Source organism: Solanum stenotomum, chromosome 4 (genome assembly GCF_019186545.1).
Source record: "Solanum stenotomum isolate F172 chromosome 4, ASM1918654v1, whole genome shotgun sequence".
Taxonomy (NCBI): Eukaryota; Viridiplantae; Streptophyta; class Magnoliopsida; order Solanales; family Solanaceae; genus Solanum; species Solanum stenotomum.
Genome location: NC_064285.1, coordinates 56,558,587 through 56,578,664, shown reverse-complemented (window position 1 = coordinate 56,578,664; position 20,078 = coordinate 56,558,587). Strand labels below are relative to the sequence as shown.

At 36.9% G+C, this 20,078-nt stretch overlaps 2 protein-coding genes across 3 annotated transcripts; one reads left to right on the top strand and one right to left on the bottom strand.

Moving 5' to 3' along the window:
• Positions 1-1,253: 1,253 nt before the first annotated feature.
• On the top strand, positions 1,254-7,230 carry LOC125862701 (ankyrin repeat-containing protein At5g02620-like). Its single transcript, XM_049542825.1, has 3 exons — positions 1,254-2,449; positions 4,612-5,021; positions 6,130-7,230. The coding sequence occupies exons 1-3, from the start codon at positions 2,005-2,007 to the stop codon at positions 6,988-6,990; spliced, it is 1,716 nt and encodes a 571-aa protein (XP_049398782.1). The 5' UTR covers positions 1,254-2,004; the 3' UTR covers positions 6,991-7,230.
• A 568-nt stretch (positions 7,231-7,798) lies between these two features.
• On the bottom strand, positions 7,799-14,948 carry LOC125862699 (type I inositol polyphosphate 5-phosphatase 12-like). 2 transcript variants are annotated; one of them, XM_049542822.1, is made up of 12 exons: positions 14,438-14,948; positions 13,328-13,676; positions 12,322-12,574; positions 11,419-12,232; positions 10,715-10,839; positions 10,436-10,520; positions 10,078-10,243; positions 9,933-9,973; positions 9,580-9,847; positions 9,278-9,401; positions 8,822-9,182; positions 7,799-8,459 (listed from the first exon to the last, which is right to left on the bottom strand). In XM_049542822.1, the coding sequence occupies exons 1-12, from the start codon at positions 14,939-14,941 to the stop codon at positions 8,106-8,108; spliced, it is 3,444 nt and encodes a 1,147-aa protein (XP_049398779.1). In that variant the 5' UTR covers positions 14,942-14,948; the 3' UTR covers positions 7,799-8,105. The 2 variants fall into 2 exon arrangements, with proteins under 2 accessions (XP_049398779.1, XP_049398780.1); XM_049542823.1 differs by having other exon boundaries at positions 7,800-8,459; positions 9,580-9,850; positions 14,438-14,582.
• Between the last annotated feature and the right edge of the window lie 5,130 nt (positions 14,949-20,078).

Genomic DNA, 20,078 nt, shown 5'->3' with positions numbered 1-20,078 from the left:
AATTTTTGATTATTAACAAAAATATTCTATTAACTGATTATATGAGTTATTATTATACTATCATAAATATTACTCTATCCGTTTCATTTTATGTGGCAATATTTGACCGGGCACGAAGTTTAAGAAATAAATGAAGACTTTGAAATGTTTACCAAATTGTCCTTTAAAAAATAGACCCACTTTTCTCTCTCTTCATAAATGTATTGGAGTATTATTTTAAAATTAAGTGGGATCAATAAGGATAAAAGAAGAATTGTACCTTCAAATACTTATCATATAAGGAAACGTGACATTCTTTTTGGGACTGATCAAAAAAAAAATAGTGCCACATAAAATGGGATGGAGGGAGTACTTGGTTTTAACCCACAACTATAAATGTTCATAATTATATATGTAAAAAGCACTTATCTATTTCAATTTTTCATCTTCTGCGAGGGTAAACATACACTTGATATCTTTTAATATTCCTTAATTTATACTATGAAATTGCATATCAATATATTGTCTTTGTATCACATATTTCTTTCTTTAATTTTTTCCACTTGCCGCACTACAATCAGCAATATCGTGGGCTAATATTTTACCTTGTCTTTTATTTTCATCTTTTTTTTTTATACTTAATCCTATCATTGTGTATCTTTGTTATTTACATTTTTTTATTTTTTCTTAATTTTCTTCTTCTTTTTATGCTATTGTGTATTTTCATTATTTACTGACGACTATGATTCATATATGTTTTATGAATTGTTTTGTGTATGGGTTAATGTGTACTGATTAACTTTGTGCTTTAATAATAAGGGACAAGCGTGCCACGCATGTTTCCAAAGATTAGTTTTATAGAAATACATGACGATTAAATTCTTTGGTGTCAAATATCCACAAATTCGATAAGTTTTTTTTTTTCTAGAAATATTATCCATTTTCAAGATTTTGGACACCATTTAATATCAACCATCCATGTTATGACCTTAAACATTGCTTTAATATTGGTATTTTCTTGAAAGGATACCCCCAAATATATCAACATAATTAGGACCCACAATTGTAGAGTGCTCCACTCTTTGTAAAAATATGGAAGCGTGTTAATGGCCATTTTCTCTCTCTATATCTATGTCTTTTAGTGCACCTATATAATGTCAACATCAATGGCGGCCAACAATATGCATCTTTCACTAACAAACTTTTATATTTTACTCATTTTCTTTTCTTAGTAGCAAAAAAACCAAGATGTCATAATAGTAGTAAACATCTTTTTTTTTTTTTGGTGTATTTTAATTGGGTGGATAATAGTGGAGACTAACTTTCTAGAAAAGTAAAATAACTATACTTATTGCTTTGAGTAACTGTTACAAGATGCTTAAACTACAATTATTATTACATGTGAATTGAAATATCCCACATGGGGTGATGGTGTTTTTGTTTCAATGTTTTTAATCTTTACTTTGGATTTGTTTTTTCAAGATTTGCATCATCTGGCTTTTAATGAGTAGAGAATCTGTTGGTTGGTTTTGGGGTTTGTCACCATTATTGTCTCATTTTAGCTTCTGGGGTTCATCAAGAATGGGGTTTTGAGTTCTATTTTTGGGAGAAAACTTGTCTTTTTATTGGTTTGGTTTGACTATTGATGTAATTTGATTGTTTTGTTTTGGGGAATCTAGATAAAGATTGTTTCTTTTTTATGTTTTGGAGCTACTGTAAGAGCTGAAAATTTTCATCATCCCACCATATTCAAGGTTTGAATTTCTTGTTTTCTGAGCTCCAAGGTTTCATCTTAGATTAGAGTTTCTGACTTTTGGTTTGATATTTTGGACTGATTTTCATGGAGGTGGTTTCATTGATTTTGGGTTTTCTTGGTAGTTAGAATCTAAAAAACAAACTGAGCTGATGATGATGATGAAAAGTTTCAAGCTTTGTAGTTCTTGAAAGTGGGAAAAGGGGTTTGGGAATTTGTCTGGATAATTTAGTGATATACAAAAGAAGGGATTGAATTTTGGGGTGGTGGTGATGGAGAAGCAGATTAGCTTTCATGGGGTGATTGAGAAACAGCAGAGTTTTCGAAATGGGACGATGGAGAAGCAGAAGAGCTTTAGAGGGTTGATGGAAAAGCAAAAAAGTTTTCGGATAGCGATGGAGAGGCAGCTGAGCTTTGGTGGTGGTGAGAGGAAAAGGGGTAAGGAATCACCAGGGAAAAGAGGGGATTCCCCACTTCACTTGGCAGTTAGAGCAGGGAACCTTGGCAAGGTGAAAGAAATCGTTCATAGCAAAAGCACCAATGATTTGTTATCTAAGCAAAACCAGGAGGGTGAGACAGTTCTGTATGTTGCGGCAGAGAATGGCCATAGTTTGGTTGTTGCAGAGTTGTTAAAACATTTAGACCTTCAGACAGCTTCTATTCTGGCAAATAATGGTTTTGATGCATTCCATATTGCCGCAAAGCAGGGTCATCTTGGTGAGTCTTATGATGCATTCCTTCTTGTACATGTTGCATGCTTTATGGAGATAATGTGTATGTTTATTTTACTTCACATGTCATAATTGCTGCTGACCCACATTAGGAGCAATTTTCATCATTGATTTTAGCTTCTAAACCTTTACCTTAAGCTGCTGTAGAGCAGATTACTTATGGCTTCAGTAAAAGACTAGATAATTACAAATATGTTTCCACAAGCCTAGATGCTGAGACCCTACATAATATCACTTGAAGGCTTGTAATATAGAGCCATCTTCTTCTTTGTAAATCTACAATTAGAGGACAAGACTAAGTTCGGAGACGGTAATTTTCACATCTGCACAAATCGTAAATTACCTCTTGTGAGCATTGAAGATAATAAGGACCTATCTAGTAGTGTGTGTGATACCATTGAAGGTGGTGATACAAGTTGAAAGGGTTTGAGTTGCGCTTACTTTTATTCTTAGCCTAAGGAGTCAAAATGGCTTGAGCGAAGAAAGATGCATCCTGAATAGACTCTCCAGATCATTATATCAAGTTGTACATTTACATCAACTACTTAAAACTCTGTGATGATACAATCATTCCTGAAACCTTTTTTCCAGTACTAATTTTGAAAGGAAAAATAGTAAGAATAATAATTGAGTTAAAGTGATACATGTTTATCCCATAAAATGATTTAAATTACCTTTCAGACTAATGACATGTTAAGAGAAAATAGTCAGAAGCCGACGAACTAAGTGTTGTATTTACGTGGGAGAGGGGATTGCACATTACCCTGAGTTTTGAATGCTGTGGTTGGCCCTAAGGGTTGACCCAGACAAATATCTTGGTCATCAAAACATAAAAAAAGGTCAGAAGTCTTAAACAATGATTGAATACTTAAATAAATATCTATTTGTTTGATAGGAAAACCATCAGAAAGTGGTTTAGTTTATTTTTTGAGGGAATTATGTTCAAAGATAAATCTTATGGAATGGACGTAATGCATTCCTCTGAAACTGATGTTTTACTAGCCCATGAAGTACAAGATTTTGTCATTCTTTGGGGGCTCTGTGAATCCTTTTTTATCTAAACATATGCAACTATTTTGCCACTCACCAACAGGTTCCTAAATTTTGTCAGCATTAATGCTTCTTTTGCTGCTTCCTGATCCTCTAGGTAACTCCCTATTAGCCATGCCATTCATGGGTGTTACTGCTTTTCTAGAACCAAATGATGCCAGAATTTCCTGGCATCATCACTACATCATATCCAATTACTATGTCAACCAACACTGGGTGCTATGACTAATGACATCTTTTTGATTCTCTTATTCACTTAGAATTGGTAACACTAATTCTTCATTTTTTGTCTGCTGAACTTGAGGAAATCCTTTTTCTTCATCCTCGTTCTTAAGTTCCCTATCTGTTTGAGTATCTTGATAAAGCGTGACCTTGATATATGATTTCGTGAAACCAGACCAGGCTGATCTTGAACAGTTTATCCTCTAGATTAGCTCCCCAGTTGTTTTTCGCTCAATAACTGCTACATTTGCTTTATCACCTTAGTTTATGAAATGTTTTTGAACTTTAAGATTCTTTATCCGAGGGTGTAATTCACAGTTAATGAAGTTGGAATGGACTGTGGGGGATCAGGGTTCAAATACTAGCAAGGGCAAAAAAAAAAGTTAGGTGATTTCTTTCATCCTTTTAAGCCTTGGTGGATAGTGTTACACAACACTTGTACTAGTGGGAGGTAGCAGATAGCAGGTACCTATGGATTAGTCAGGATGTGTAGAAGTTGGAGGGGGCAACCTTCCAACATAAAACCAATGAAGAAATGAACTTTTAAGATTCCTTGTAGTTGAAGAGGAAACTTATTTACTACTAATCAGGAAAATGGGAAGATTAAGCTTGCTTACTTTATCAGAAAAAGGGAAGATTAAGTTTTACACCACTACTCACGTTTTGGATCTGCCATCACATGTTTGATTTAGTTTGTGCTTTCTGTGGCTCGAGTATATTAAAGCTTAGAAATGACAATTGAAGCAAACTTAAATGCTTGTTTCGGGTCATTTGTCATTTTCTGAAACTTGTTCTTAGTGGCAATTGTTAAAATGGAATTAGAATGTTCCTTTGTTATATCCACTCTCTAAAAAGGATTTCTGGATTACATTGCAGAGGTACTGAAAGAACTGTTGCATTCATTTCCAAACCTAGTCATGACAACGGATTCAGCCAACTCTACAGCCTTACATACAGCAGCTGCTCAGGGACACCTTGATGTAGTAAATCTCCTTCTGGAGATCGATTCAAACCTTGCTAAGATAGCTCGTAACAATGGCAAGACTATTCTCCATACAGCTGCAAGAATGGGGCACTTGGAAATAGTTAGAGCTCTTCTAAGCAAGGATCCTGAGATTGGCTTTAGAACAGATACAAAAGGCCAAAGTGCCTTGCACATGGCTGTAAAGGGACAAAATTTTGATATTGTTCTTGAATTAATCAAGCCAAATCCTGCTGTATTGGCTTTGGAAGATAACAAAGGAAACAGAGCACTTCATGTTGCGACTACAAAGGGGCGGCCACAGGTTGGTCTTAGTTTATCATCTATTATTTCTTGTATACTAGCAACTCCCAAAAAGTTGAGTGTTTTAATGTGTTTCAGGCGAATTGGTGATATGTGTTTTATATATTGAAGTCTAATGCTTATCTCAAAAAAAATAATTGAAGTCTAATGCTTCTAAATTGGCGCAAAACTGTTCATTTTGTGAACCACATTGAAAAGGTGGGTTGAGTTTACAGGATGAAGTCTCTTGTTATGAATCATGGAGATTTGTTGCATATTTAGGAAACATCGAAGAGGGAAAGGGAAGTTGAGGTGACAAATGAACACTATACCCTAAAATCCTAAATAAGATTTTTTTTTCTCAATGAAGACTTGATAAAAATTCTGCAGTCGGCTGCTTATTTGTCACTTCAACTCCCTTTTTCCCTCTCAGGTGCTTTTGGCATCTCAGTCTTCTCTTCCCAGATAAGCCTGATATCTACAAAATAAGCTAATTTAAATAGCTGGTGACTTCGATGCTGCCTGAAAACAAGAAAGCTGACACTAGGTACCACTTACCATAACAGCAAAGGATTTCTTGCTTACGTACTACTTAAGAGACAATTTTTGGGCTTCTGTTTCTTTTATCGAACTTCTAGATCACTGTTGTTTAATTGAACATGATGGTGCAGAAGTAATGATATTACTTATGGCAATGTAGCTCGCAAGTGAATTTGCAAAGGCAAGCTTGTTTTGTGGAGATGCTTACGGCATGTTCGCTTGGATCATCAAAACTGTTTCTGATTACTTTTAAAAGATAGTGTGATTATTCGATGACAAAATAATCAATTCAATTAAAGATAAAGTTTATTTTTGGTTGAAAAGCTATAGTTAATAACTCTTATACTGATTCTTTTACAATAAACAATCAGACTTGTGAGTAGTATAAATCCAAACCAACCAGACCCTTGTGCCTGGAGATTAACTACTCGCATAGAGGAAAAAAAAGAATCAATCTACCTATATATTTTTATGACTTCATGGGTGAATATGATGTTATGATGTTCCAGGTTTAATATAGGAATCCAACAGCATATTCAGTGCACTTTGTGTTTAGCATTTAACTTGAGACTAAACTAACGTAATTGCAGATGGTACAATGTCTAATATCAATTGAGGGCATCGATCTCAATGCCGTCAACAAGGCTGGAGAAACAGCTCTTGATATTGCAGAAAAGTCTGGATCTCCGCAGCTCGTCTCCATGTTGAAGGAGGCAGGAGCTACCCGTTCTAAAGATGATGGGAGGCCTCCAACTGCTGCAAAGCAGCTCAAGCAGACTGTCAGTGACATACGACATGATGTGGAGTCCCAACTCCAACACAGTCGTCAAACTGGCTTCAGAGTGCGGAAAATTGCAAAGAATGTGAAAAAACTCCACATTAGTGGTCTTAACAATGCAATCAACAATGCGACAGTTGTTGCTGTCCTTATTGCTACTGTAGCTTTTGCTGCCATCTTCACTGTACCTGGCCAATATATTGAGGAGAAAACAGATGGGGTTTCGCTCGGCGAAGCACACATAGCCAGGAAAGCATCTTTCATAATATTTTTCTTGTTTGACAGTATGGCCTTGTTTATTTCCATTGCTGTTGTGGTGGTACAAACTTCTGTGGTCGTGATTGAACAGAAGGCAAAGAAGCAGCTTATGTTTTGGATAAACAAGCTCATGTGGGCAGCTTGCCTCTCCATTTCAATTTCCTTTATTTCACTTACTTATGTGGTGGTTGGAGAGAAGGAAAGAGGGCTTGCCATCTATGCAACTGTCATTGGTAGCACCATAATGCTCACTACTATAGGATCCATGTGCTATTGTGTGGTTCGGCATAGGCTAGAAGAGTCAAGGATGAGGAGTATAAGGAGGGCCGAGACTCATTCACATTCATACTCGATGTCTGTGGCATCAGATACAGAGCTTTACGGTGAAAACTACAAGAGGATGTATGCGGTATAGGAGTAAATAAAAGTCAGATAAATTTCTGCCCGAGGCACCAAGCCTGGAACTTTGTAGATAGCACTATAAGTGAATATATGCTGGTTCTAAACCCTCTAGTCTGATGAACTTCTATCAATGGCATCAGATACCAAATTGTTCGAGGAACAAAAGGATCTACGAGTTAGGAACAGATGAGGAGGTAGTTCAAATAGACTGCAATAATGTCGAGGTGATGCATATCTGCACAATTCCCCTAAATGGATTTCCTGCAGCCACTGAATTTCTGCACAAATGAGGTGACATATTGCTTAGAAGTTCAAGATGAAGGCTTTAGCAAATCCTTCAGTATTCTTTGCATGAATTTTAATAGTTTGACTGCAAGCTCCCATGGAGTTTACTATCAACCTAGAGTTACTAGTACTAGATTGCTGGTATATGACTGGAAGGTGGGGATGGCTGATATTGAATTGCTTTCGCGTATACATAATAAACTCTGTAGAGTAATGTACTTAAAATTATTATGTATGATATAATTCATCATATCTATTTCTCCTGGTAATGAAGTTACGTCCTTTACCAGCTTCTTTTATTTGGTAGAAATTTTCTGTCAGCTGGGGAAAAGCTCCAATGGTGAGCTAGTTCCATAGTTCCCTTTCTTCCTGATCTTAATTAACCTACTTTTGGATACAAGGTGTTGATTGCAGAGAAAATAAGGCACCAGAAGATCATCTTCGTGACTCGGAACTTAACCAAATAGCAAGTTTATAGTACAGAATTGGCAACAGTTTATACTTTTCTCAACTCATTTCTGCTCTATGGCAAAAACAAATTCTCCTCCTGGTGAGGCACAAATAGACTTCCAGTGATCACTATGCAAAATTGGTCATAAATCTTCAGTCCAAAAGAGTATTAATGTAAACAGTATTTATGACCTGATTCTCACAAAAAATGGATGAGCAAATCTCACAGCTTTTACCAATATTTTCTGAGCTGGTATTCGAGCTTTTGTACTATTTGTATATGATTATTTACATCGAGATCCTATCAAGTATCGACAGCTGAGAAAATCCAACTAGTTGGAACCCCGTGGTGCTGCAGTTGTGTTTGTAGATTCTTAGGTTTTCATGTAGCTATCAAGGAACCCGAATGTTTTGATGGTCTTTCTTCTTATTCGAGGTACTCCCAGCATGTTTGAGTGTGGACCTATGATGGGAGCTTCCTTCATTACTCCTCCCACTGTTTTTTGAATTAACGCTAAGTGCATCTGCTGAGAAGCTGTGGCGCACATGTACCTGATATGTTCTTGCCTCAGTTGACTGACTGGCTTTAATAAAGATCATCAAAGTCACCTCCTTGTTTATTGTATCCTCAGACCACCGACTTAGCGGAGTGCCATCAACAGAATCTTCTAATGACTGGCTATCCTCATGTTGAACTAAGATCTCAGCAGCTTGATCAGGTTTGATGATGCCAGCAGCAGGTGTGACCTGAATCAGAAAATCAGTAGATGGAATTGCTTGCAGTAAAGGCCCATTTTCAGTTCCAAAAAGGTACATGTTAAAGCTAAGAGACTAACAAAGCAATAGATAAGGCATCAACTAAGAGAAAAAGGAGTTGCTTGGCTGGTCAGATTTAACTAGTTTATGCATATCAGAATGAAGGGACAGCCTATAATCTAAGTTCACCATTTTAGGCTCTTTTAGTAACCTCGGAACTTCCTAACCTACTATGTGGGACTCCAGAAGAGGTAATACTGCTCCACCAAGAGAAAAAGGACCTGTTTTCCTTGTTCCTGTAGGATGAAAAAGTATAAACCCAAATTAAGAGCGTCTAGGAAATGAAGAATCACCTCAAGCCATCTGGGAAAACCTAGGGAACCTCTGGGATGATACTCTGATGCTTGCCTATCCTCTTTGGTGGTGGACTGACCACTACAGGTGATCTGGAAGAGAACTCTGTCTTCTCTGCTTTTGTTGGAAATTTGTAAGCTGAATGTGTCATTATTCTGTAGAACAATTTGGCTGGTGCTAATATTTGTCTCTGGGACATAACGTAGTTCGTTCAGTACAGACCTGATTCTATCATTGTTCTGGAAAACCTTCCCAAACTCTTGTCTCCTTACTGATCTATCAATATGAGCAAGTTCAATATTAAACTTGCACCTTACAGGCTTATGATCACTTTCTGTTACTTCCATGCAACCCTCATACCTATCATATAACAGAGAAGTTTCAAGATGAAGCAAGAGAAGTAAATATGAAGAACACCCCCACCCCCCACCCCTCCTCCCTGCAAAAAGACTTACTGGATAATAGAGGCAACGACAGGACACCCTAAACTGCATTCCACTGTAGGGCTTGTGCGACTGTCTCGATACAATACTCGATCACACCAAGCTGGAATTCGTTTCTTCTCTCCAGAATCATATCCTAAAGTGGAAAATGGAAAGTATGGTCAATGCTTTTGGTTAAGTCCATGCATTATGTAGGACTGTTCACAAAGGACAATCTTAAATTAGTTCTTGAAACAAACCCTTGCTATTCTAAACAAAATGAAAGTAAACTAAGATGTTCAGTCACATTCTATATCATTACAAATATACCTTACCTCCTAATCCTGGTTTCCCCCTTTCAAACTTGTAAGTTGGAGGAAATTTGATGATTGCTTCACGCATTCCTTGGAAAACTTTACCAGTTTTCATTTCTGCTCTTAATTGATCTCTCTCTCGAAGCCAATCAAAGCTTCTTTGAGAAACAAAGTCCCTTGCTTCATCATAAGATATCCCAAAAAGACGATAATTGAAATCACCAAAGAAAATCACCATGTCAGCTTCAGCAAGATCAGGCTTTCCCTCATCAGGATTAATTGCTGCAGCCTGTTGTAGATGAGAAGGTGTCACTTGAACAACATTAGAATGTAAAATCACTTGACAAACAACTATAGGAAATGAACATCCATACATTTGTACCACGAAGCACTTGGGCAGCAGATGAGACGCCAACTGCAATAAAAGGAGGATCGATGGCAAGCCAGAAGAGTAAAGCAGCCATAGTAAATACGTGGAGAATACAACAGTGCAATAGAAAAGCAGGTATCACAGCGTACCAGAAGCATTGTTAAGAAGGTTAGAAGACCGAGTGAAGGACATTGTTCGATATATATGGTCAAAATCAGCATTGCGACGCGTGATTGCTTCCAAATGGGCAGCCAAGTGACAGTTCACAAAGCACATTATTCGATCAAATACTCTTAACCTCAGACCAACTCCACCCTGCATTGTAAATGTGTAACATGCCAGAATTATACAAGCCATTTCATCGTTCCATTACAAAGGCAAGAACCAATAATTTAGTAGAGCAAGCAGCTGACAGCTCTATGTCTTTAGCATCTGTGGTGTGAATCCTAATGTAAACAAACAAACATTTGATAAATAATACAAGTTAAACATCAGAAAGAAAGCTACCTTGTTACCAATTGCACGTCCTAAACCACATGCAACTGCTCCAACGTCAAGGTCTCCAACATGATTTCTGAGACTTTTCCTCACCCTGATTATAGGTCATCAATGAAGAAAATGAGTAAAAATAAGTAGGAATTGGAGCTCAAGGTAGAACTATATCACTCAAATTCAGCTAGAAATTTGAAGCTTTATGAAGAATGTAGTTCTTAGGAGGTATAGTTTGGTGAATTCAGCTTACAAAGAGAAAACAGATCACTAAAAGTAACCTCCGCACGCTCTTACCAGATAGCAATAAGCAATGCAGCTAGTTGCCTTGATCCTACACGTTCGAAAGTTGATCCTTCATCCAATGCCTTACCTATGGCATCCTGCCACCATTGCCCCATAGCACTTCCTTCCAGTCCTACCTACAGTTGACATGAGTGATAATGCTGTGTACATGACTCAAGACTAGGGAAGTATAAGGTTACACTATCCACATGTGCGCCAAATTATGCATCTATAGTAGAGCATCTTAGTGCTAACTTTTGTCTGCACTCCAATCTCTTGGCCATGTTTCAGGGATTAGCTGAGCAAGTAGAGACACAGGGTCAAGGAGACAGATCAATGAAATAGGGCAGAACTACTTGAAGATTGCAACATGTTATCATTCTCTTATGACAAAACCTGTTAACTCTTTCAGCTACTGGGATTCTTGACTTCTTTTGTTCTAAATAACAAACTGATCAAGTTTCCAATACCTCTATTTCAATTTATATGTCTTACTACAGTTTACACCTTAAGTTTAAGACAACAAGATTCAAAAGTCTCCCTAATTTTCTTAAACTTCATGCTAGTCAAACTAAGACACATAAAAATAGAAATGGATGGAGTATTTTTTTTTTCCTCGATCCATGTTCAAACAACACAACTACCAGTTGCATATGGTTTTAAAATCTCTTATACAGCTGGACTGCCTATAACATATAGAAGGTGAAATAGCTTACGCTTTCTTTTGCAGCAGACATTGCAAGAAAACCTGCTCCCATTTCTACTTCTTGCAACCCAACCACTACTATTCCAACATCTGAAACTGTGGAACCAAGCCAAGCTGCTAGTGCTTCCTGTGAAACTCTTCCCTGACCGACATTCCAGGTGCCAACTAAAATCCTGAAATCTTCTTTTCTAGTGTACAAATGTTCTTTCTCAGCTAACTCTGGCCGTATTATGTTATCAATAGGTCCTGGAGAGGCAAGACTCCATCCACGTATACCACCGTGAGTAGCCAAGCTGAAAAGATAGTTATCCCCAACTACCATTTTTACTACAGGCCCATTGTGAGCAACCCAGCCAACTAGCAAGTTTCCTTCAAGATCCAGCATCTGTACCATCCCACTTATGTAGCCAACCCATATCCGAGAACCATGAGCACATAAGCTTAAAACAGCACAAGGATGGTGATGAAAATCTTGCAAACGGTTGCCATTTCCATCCCAATGCACAAGTAAACCATTTGAACACCCACTCCAAATCATTCCATCGGCTGCAAGCACAAGGGCTTCTGTTTTTTTACTATCTTCTGCAAATGCTCCTGCCCCCTTTGAAGCAACCCGACGGACAGCTTCTGCAGCTCCCATTATAGCATTACGTGACCTCTGCAAAAAGCTACTTCCTTGTGACTTTTCCTTTTTAGGTTTGGTTGCAACCTTGGCATTCATCTCATCCTCCGTTGCTTGGTCTTGCACTGATGACATGTCACCCCGGTTTTCAATTTGACCTTCTGCATTGTAAACTTTAAGGAGTTCCCTTGTCCGTGCATCCCTGCAGTTTCCCAACTACCAGAGTAATTAGGAGTGACAATTTATTATGCACACATAATCATTCAGATGGAAAAATATAGAGGAACCTACCATAATGAGAAGGATGCTGATCCAGCTGCCCACACTTTTGCTCTTACATGATCAGATAACAAACACTTCACATCAGAAGATGAGATGTTACAAACACCATTAACTGTAACTTGGCTCTTAAGGTCAACAATTGACCGTTCCACAAGTAAAGCAGCCATGTGTCTTTCTTCAGGTGATAAAGAGAGAGATTTATCAATAGATTCCCATGGCCAAACCCTAATGTTACCACCCTCGGACCCTGACCATATATCACCTGGATATGCAAGTAAACTGTCATGATCCTTGTCCATCGAAAAATTCGAAGCAACACATTTCTAGCTAACAACTGAGGTTCTCAACCACCAGTAAGACAAAATAACATATATAAATTAATGACCTTGAGGAAACTAAGGAATATAAGCTCAGGTTATAACCTGGATAATTGAACTTCAAAATAAGCATTCCACAAGTGTTCTTGATAATTATTGCAAGACTTGCAAAAACACTTACAGCTATAGTGAAACTATGGAGCAGAATGACAAAGAGACCTTGTGTGCAATCAGCAAAAAGGGAAAATCGAAGGTTAATTATCGGTCCAGATAACTGGCTGGTTGGTTGTCTCTGACATATCGAGAAGCACACTTGCCCTAGCATCTCTTCTACTTTTTCTGTCAAAGTTATTTGAATGCCTAAGTGAAACCTCCATCATTTTCAGCATCTCACGCACAAATAATTAGGATCCAAAATCCTCATCTTAATCAACATTGTTACCACAAGGGAAATAAAATATCCTTACTCTTACAAGAAAATAAGCTCATTTTCCTTCTCCTGCGCCTAATTTCTAAGGGTTGCTAACTAGAAACTCCAAATGATACATCCCAACTGTAGCTACCAAAACCAAGAGGAGCTTACATGTGCACAAACAATAATTTCAATAGGCTGATTAATCATAAACAATGATGGGGAATCATTATTTTCTTTTCATAAATGAATTACAAATGTGACCAAGGATGAGTTGATATATTACCATAAGAAGACATGACCATGGAAAGAACAGAACCACGATGAGCCTGCCAGGAGAGGCCTTCCTTGAAAGTAGATTCATTTGATTGGTCCATCTTCCAAGACCTAATTTTGCCATCTTTGTGTCCACTCCAGATCAACCTACTCCCACTATCAACCATCAAGCATAATGTGGGTGATGTACTTGTTGACTCGTGAAATGGCGCAGCATCCTCATCTCCTCTCCTTGCCCTTTCACCAATTCCCATTCCTGACTTATACTGATCTGAAAAATTCCATACTCTTATACCACATTCAAGTCCAGCCCATAATTGTGTCTCTGTACAGGCAATGGTCCTCAAAAATTTTCCAACCTGTATAATTGGCGAAAAGAAAGAAAACATTTTTCAACACACAAACATAAAATTAAGAATGTTAAATAATAAACACAAACACCCTTTCTGTTTCTGATTCATTTCTCAATCAATGACATCAAAGTTGAGAATGTTTTACTGAACAGTACGTAGTTATTAAGAAACAAATGAATCCTAGAATACGTCACTACTCTTCTCTTCCACATCCTATGTCATTTCCACAGAAACAAGTAAAGGGATCTACTAAGACTTTAAATGTATTACATTGTTGTTTTAAAGTAGACACAATTAGAACTTGCGTCATTTTAGATTATAGTTTTTGAATATTTAAACTAACAATAAAACTTTTAACTTATGTTCCATTTAGTTCTAAATATCAAACAAATTCATAAACCAAAAGAAAAGATAGAACTCGATTAGAAGCAACTTTTAAAACTACATTAGCATTTTGGCACCTAGCATTGGAAGATTGGCTCGAGGCATTTCTTTTCCCCCGAAAAAGTAAGGACACCTTATGTTCTTAAACTCATAATTTACCATCTTTTGACTAATCTAGCTATCTTCCTCCCCCCATATTGGGGACGATCAAGGAGTAGTACATGAATATTCACCCATTGTCCATATTCTATACCCTTTGGCCGGATCATAGGTCCTGATTCACACAAATTGTCCGTGTTATTCAAGCTTAGAATTTATATCATTTGACACCAACTAATTTGGGATTGATTGATATATATAATGTATTAACTACAATTACTCACTTGAGTTTCCCTAAGGGGATGTGGCCTGAGCTCATGACAAGACGGACGTGAAGGATGTACAGAGGCACGAGTTGGTACTTTAAAGATCCCAACTCCACCACCACCTCCAACAAACTCCGGCAACGGCCGCTGTTGATCAATACCCTCATCCTCCGCGACAGCTGGCCCAAAATTACCTGCATCAAACACTTGCCCTGCACCTGCAGCTGTAGTAGTAATACTAGCATTACTATAAGTAGAATAAGGATAAAAATCTTCGTCATCAGAAGAATCCTCATCGTTATAGATTAACCCATGATGATCATTATTATTATTGTTATCTATGAAATTAGTTGGAATATCAAAGCTGTGATGACGAAACTGGTGGTAACGTTTATGGTGAGTTCCTGTATTGGTCCTAAGCTGATGGCTGTATGAATGTACTTTTTTACGCGGTGTAATTGGCGCATTGCTAAGACCTTCCAATGCTTTTTTCTCATCCTCTTCAAATTTTTCGTCGTCCATGATCAGATGGAATTAGTACTATTATATATAAGAATCAAGATTTGAATTATTTTTTTTTAACAATTATAGGAGAGATAACACAATAGGGAAAAGATCCAAAAATGGGGATATGACAGAAATGTGTGAAGAAGAAGGGAGAGCATGTGGGGGTGGGGGGTATAGTGAGCATGCATGAGAAGAAAAGAGGAGAGAGCGGAAGGTGGTTTTGAGGACAAGGAATTGTACGGACATGAAACTTATTTTCATTTTATTTTTCTTTTTATCTATTAAGTATGTCACCGTTGTGTTAACTAACATTTATGTTTTCTAACTTTGGATGAATAAAAGTAGGTACTTAAATTTGTATAAAATTAAATAAATAAATGCATTTGTCCTACATGACAATTTTGTGACCGAAAGGGACATCCTACTTGTATTATGTCACGAAGGATGCATGTGTCTACTTTTTAATTTTATACAAGTTTAAATGTCTATTTATACACACTCAAAATTAAATGGCGTATATGTAAATTCAAATTAAGTTAAATAGCATATTTATGTATTATGTCAATTTATATATAATAGTAGAAGCTAAATTAAAAAATGATGTGTTTGGTGAAAAGAGAAAAATATTTTTGATAAAAGTTATGTAGATTTCTTGCATATTTTTTTTATTTTTGATATGTAAATACTGTTATTTGCGCTAAGTTTGTATTTAATTAATATATGAGTAGTAAATATTATTAAAGAAATAATTATAGTAAAATAAGATGAAAGATGAAAAATCAAGTATACTGAATACACAATGGATATTTAAGGAAATAATTCCCCTCAAATATCAGAGATGATGAAATACATCTTCTTAGTATAGAACAATTTACTTCAATAGAGTAGAGGTTTCTCAAATTTCATTGAACTTCAAACTTATTCAACAGCGACAAATTACACTTGAGTTTTTTAGAAAATTCATACTTGATATCTTAGGAAGAATCGTGTATTTATAGCCAACAAAACTTCTTCAGAAAAAAAGCAAATGTATAAAAAAAATACACTAATTTAGAAGCAGTGGGCATTTGTGGTTCGCATATGGTAAGTGCGGTCTGCACATGAATAGCACTTCAAAATCAGAATGTTAAAAACTTCATTGGTTGGGTTATGTGGTTCATGTGTGGTCCGCACATATCCGAGTGTGGTTTTCACTTCTACCACACACTCAAATCAATGCACCAAAAGATGTGTCTCTTTAGTGTGCGATCCGCACTTCACCATATTGCGTTACACATGATGGAACATTTTGAGTTGGATTTTTTTGATTAAATAATTAAGGTAAAATTAATTTTGTCCAAAATGATTAGCTCTCAATCAATTATTCAAAGTCGAAGACGAAGCGAGCAACGACGGTGACAATTAAGCTTGTCTTCTTCTTAACCCTTTAACAACATGAAAGCGTTTTCTTATATTTAAGCATGTGTGCCATGTACCGAGCTTATACCCTACGCATGGGCGACACTCAAAAATCATTACTGGTCCCAAGCAAATTCTTGACCTGGCTTACTACTGATCGAAAGGCTAAACACTTATGCAAAATTTTTAAAAGTGATAAATATTCACAGCTCTGAACATGCTATATGAAAAGTTTAAAATATAATTATTAATCATAATAATAATGTTTAAATTATCTAAATATCAAGACTAAATCGACTCACTAACTTGTCTATGAAGCCTCTACTGAACTAAGAGATAAGTGATGGAACAAGACTCGCGACTACCTAAATAATAAATTAGAATGTCTACTAAATAATGAAATACATAACTGAACTGGAGCCCTCTAAAAGCAAGGGTGTCTCATAAAAATCTGATGGAGAGGATCTCAACGAAGCAAATGATGTCGATCTTAAGTACATGTATCTGCATCATTAAAAGATGCAGCACTGAATGACGTCAGTACAGTTGTCGAAAGTCTTCCATAATGCCTAACTACGACTTGTAGTTGAATCTACTACTCGTGGAATCCAGGACGAAGTTGGAGTGTCATAAGTTGTCACGCCCCGAGCCTACACCCTGGACGTGGCCGCACTCGAAGACCATTGCTGGCCCCCAAGCGAACCCTTAGCCTAGCTTACTTAACTCAACATAATAACTCCATGCAATGAAAGATCATAAAACAACTCAACTGATAAAATCTAGCCAAAAAGGCAACTCAAGTCTCAAAATAGAATATTATATAAATACATATATGAGAGACTCAATACTAACTGACTGACTGTCTATGAAGCCTCTATAACATTGAGATGGATGTTGGGACAGACCCCGCAACATCCTAATAAAACAAAACTAAGAAAACAAAATAATCGAGTCCTCCGGAATGCAAAGAGGCTCACTACTGACTCGGGAGTGCTCAGCTGGATCAACGACGTGCTAGATGCTGATCCTGGGTACCTGTGTCTACATCATAATAAGATGCAGGCCAACTGGCATCAGTACATTGAATGTACGAGTATGCGAGTTGGAAAGCTAAACCACAACTTAAGCTTGAAAGGAGTACAACGGAACACTTACCTTGGCTCTGTTCAACTCATGAATAACTGAACTCAAATGTAAAGCAATAAGACACATACAATACATATATAAAGCTTGTAAAACAGTGTAAACAACTTAGTTTGTTAATGATTAAAGCAATAACAAACTCAACTTTACTTATATAAAAGTAATATAACTTTAGTGGGAGATTCTTTAACTGACAACCACCACTATGAACCCTAGTGATGATACAAAGTTTTACCTCACGTTGCCCAAGGACCATCCTATACCTTGCCGTGATATAGGACCTTACTTTAACTTAGTGGGTCCACTAGCTTAACTTACGTGATCATCTAAAAAGAATGACCCGTTAAGTCCCATGTTGGCTACATGGTTCCTATGGAGAGTTGAGTTAATATGAACTCGCGTCCTCCCAAAAATACTTTGGCTCATAAGTGTTTTAAACACATCTTTCTTTAGTTTGAGATAATTGCTCAAAGCTTAGCCCAAAGGCTCTCTTGGAAAACATAGTTCATTTCTTACTCAAATGTAAAACATTTATAAACTTCTTTGGGAATACTTAGTTCCCTAATAACTTTTGAGAAATGAACTCAGCTCTATACTCTTGGCTTAACTTGAAACTCTATACTCTTTACTTAACTTGAAACTTGAGCCTTAAAATGAAGTTAAAACATTCAATAAAGACTCTTGAAAAAAAACTTTAAAGACTTGCTTTGACTTGCTTCTTAACCTCTAGACTTGACTTCTAACTTCACTTGACTTTGATCCTAACTTTCCTCAAATTGGATTATGAATTCAAGGGTAATGATCTCATGTTTATGGATGAGTTCTTGATGTTTAGATGTACCTTAGCGTGTTGGAAACAACTATAAAATATATGTACATTACCAAGGAACATGCATGAAAAATGTGGGGAAGGAATGGGGAGAACTGGCGTCCTTGGCGCTCTGAGAGGCGCGGGACGCCAGCCCTCAAACTTCAGAGGGCCTGGTGGGGCGCTCTGCATGGCGCGCCCCCCCAAGGGTGGAAGTTCAGAGACTCTTTTGGGGCGCGCTGGCTGGCACGACGCCCTAGCCTTTTTCCCCGAAAATCTGACTTTTCTCCTTTGTTTTCCCAACTCTAAACCTTCTTAACTTCAAAGGTTCCAGCCCCAAACACTTAGAATCATAAAACCCCTTAATATAAAATAGATTCAACTAGAAATCACAACCGGAAACATGCACCAAACCAACAAGAAACTTCAACAACGCAACCACAACTTCAACAAACACAACCACAAACTTCAACAAACACAACCACAAACTTCCTCGAAATTAAAACGAGTTTGGCGTGTGGGGGAAAGAACCAACCCAACACTATGATCTCACATACCTTAATAGGGATCACCCCCGACGAAATCCACGACGATCTTGACGACCCTTGCTTGTTCTTCTCTTTCTCTTCTTCTTTCTCTATTCTCTCAAAAGCCCTAACTCTCACTTTAAAAAGGAAAAACTGATTTAAAATCAGTCTAAAACCTTAATATAACCAAAACAAATGGTTAGGGAAAAGACCAAACTACCCTTACAAATTCGGACTAAACTGCCCTGTGCCAACAACCCAACTTCCAAAGAGCATAACTCACTCATACGAACTCGGAATCGAGCAAACTCGAGGGCCTTGGAAAGATCGTTCCAAGGGCTTTCCAAACATATCTGTAATTACACCTAACTCATCCTGATATAGGAGTTATGACTGTTCAAAGTTAACCAAAAACTCATTTTTTTTCCATACTTAACCAAATTTCCAGATTTTGAATTCTTTCCAAAAATGACTATTTCAAATTTTCAGCTTCTTCATAGTCATTTCAACTTACATGATGTTACATAAGTTCATTCTATGATCCTAAATTATGACCCATAGTTTAAATTACAAACCGTGGTTGAATCTGTGAAAATCAGACCCAAAAACAAGTTTTAGAACTTCATTCTACGGGTCAAATTTATCGCCCATAAATGGATTTACGACCTGTAATTGGGTCTGTACGAATCATACAAAAAAAATTGTTTTCAAAAGTTTGATTCCATGAGCTTCATTTACGGTTCGTACTTCAATATTCAACTCGCTAGTATATAGTCAGTGTATACTTTCTATGACGTTTGAGCTTTTTTTTATGTAAATAAAAACATGAATATATTTGTTATAAATTAATTACTTTATTGCTTATATATATATAAAACTGTTAGAATCCTAGGAATATTCTATAGCATATGTGTAAATATAGTAGGTAGCTTGATTTACTGCTAGATTTACTCTAGCTTGATTTGATATTGATTTGTATTGATTAGGCATTGATTTTCTTTCCTTTTTTATGACATGTATACTTAGCTATTTAAACTCCCAATAGCTTGTGGAAATAATCAAGTTGATTTCTCTCTCAAACTTTTGTCTTCTCACATTATATTAGAGCTTTCTTTAGTGAGAAAATAAGAATAATAAGAGAACAAAATTGCTGAGAACTTTATCCAGCAAAACCTCCATTGTTTTGTGACTCGGACACTCTCCAGGGGTATTGTGCATATACCAGTATCACCATTACGATCGGAATCCTGGAAGCTTGTGGTGTTTTTCAGTCACT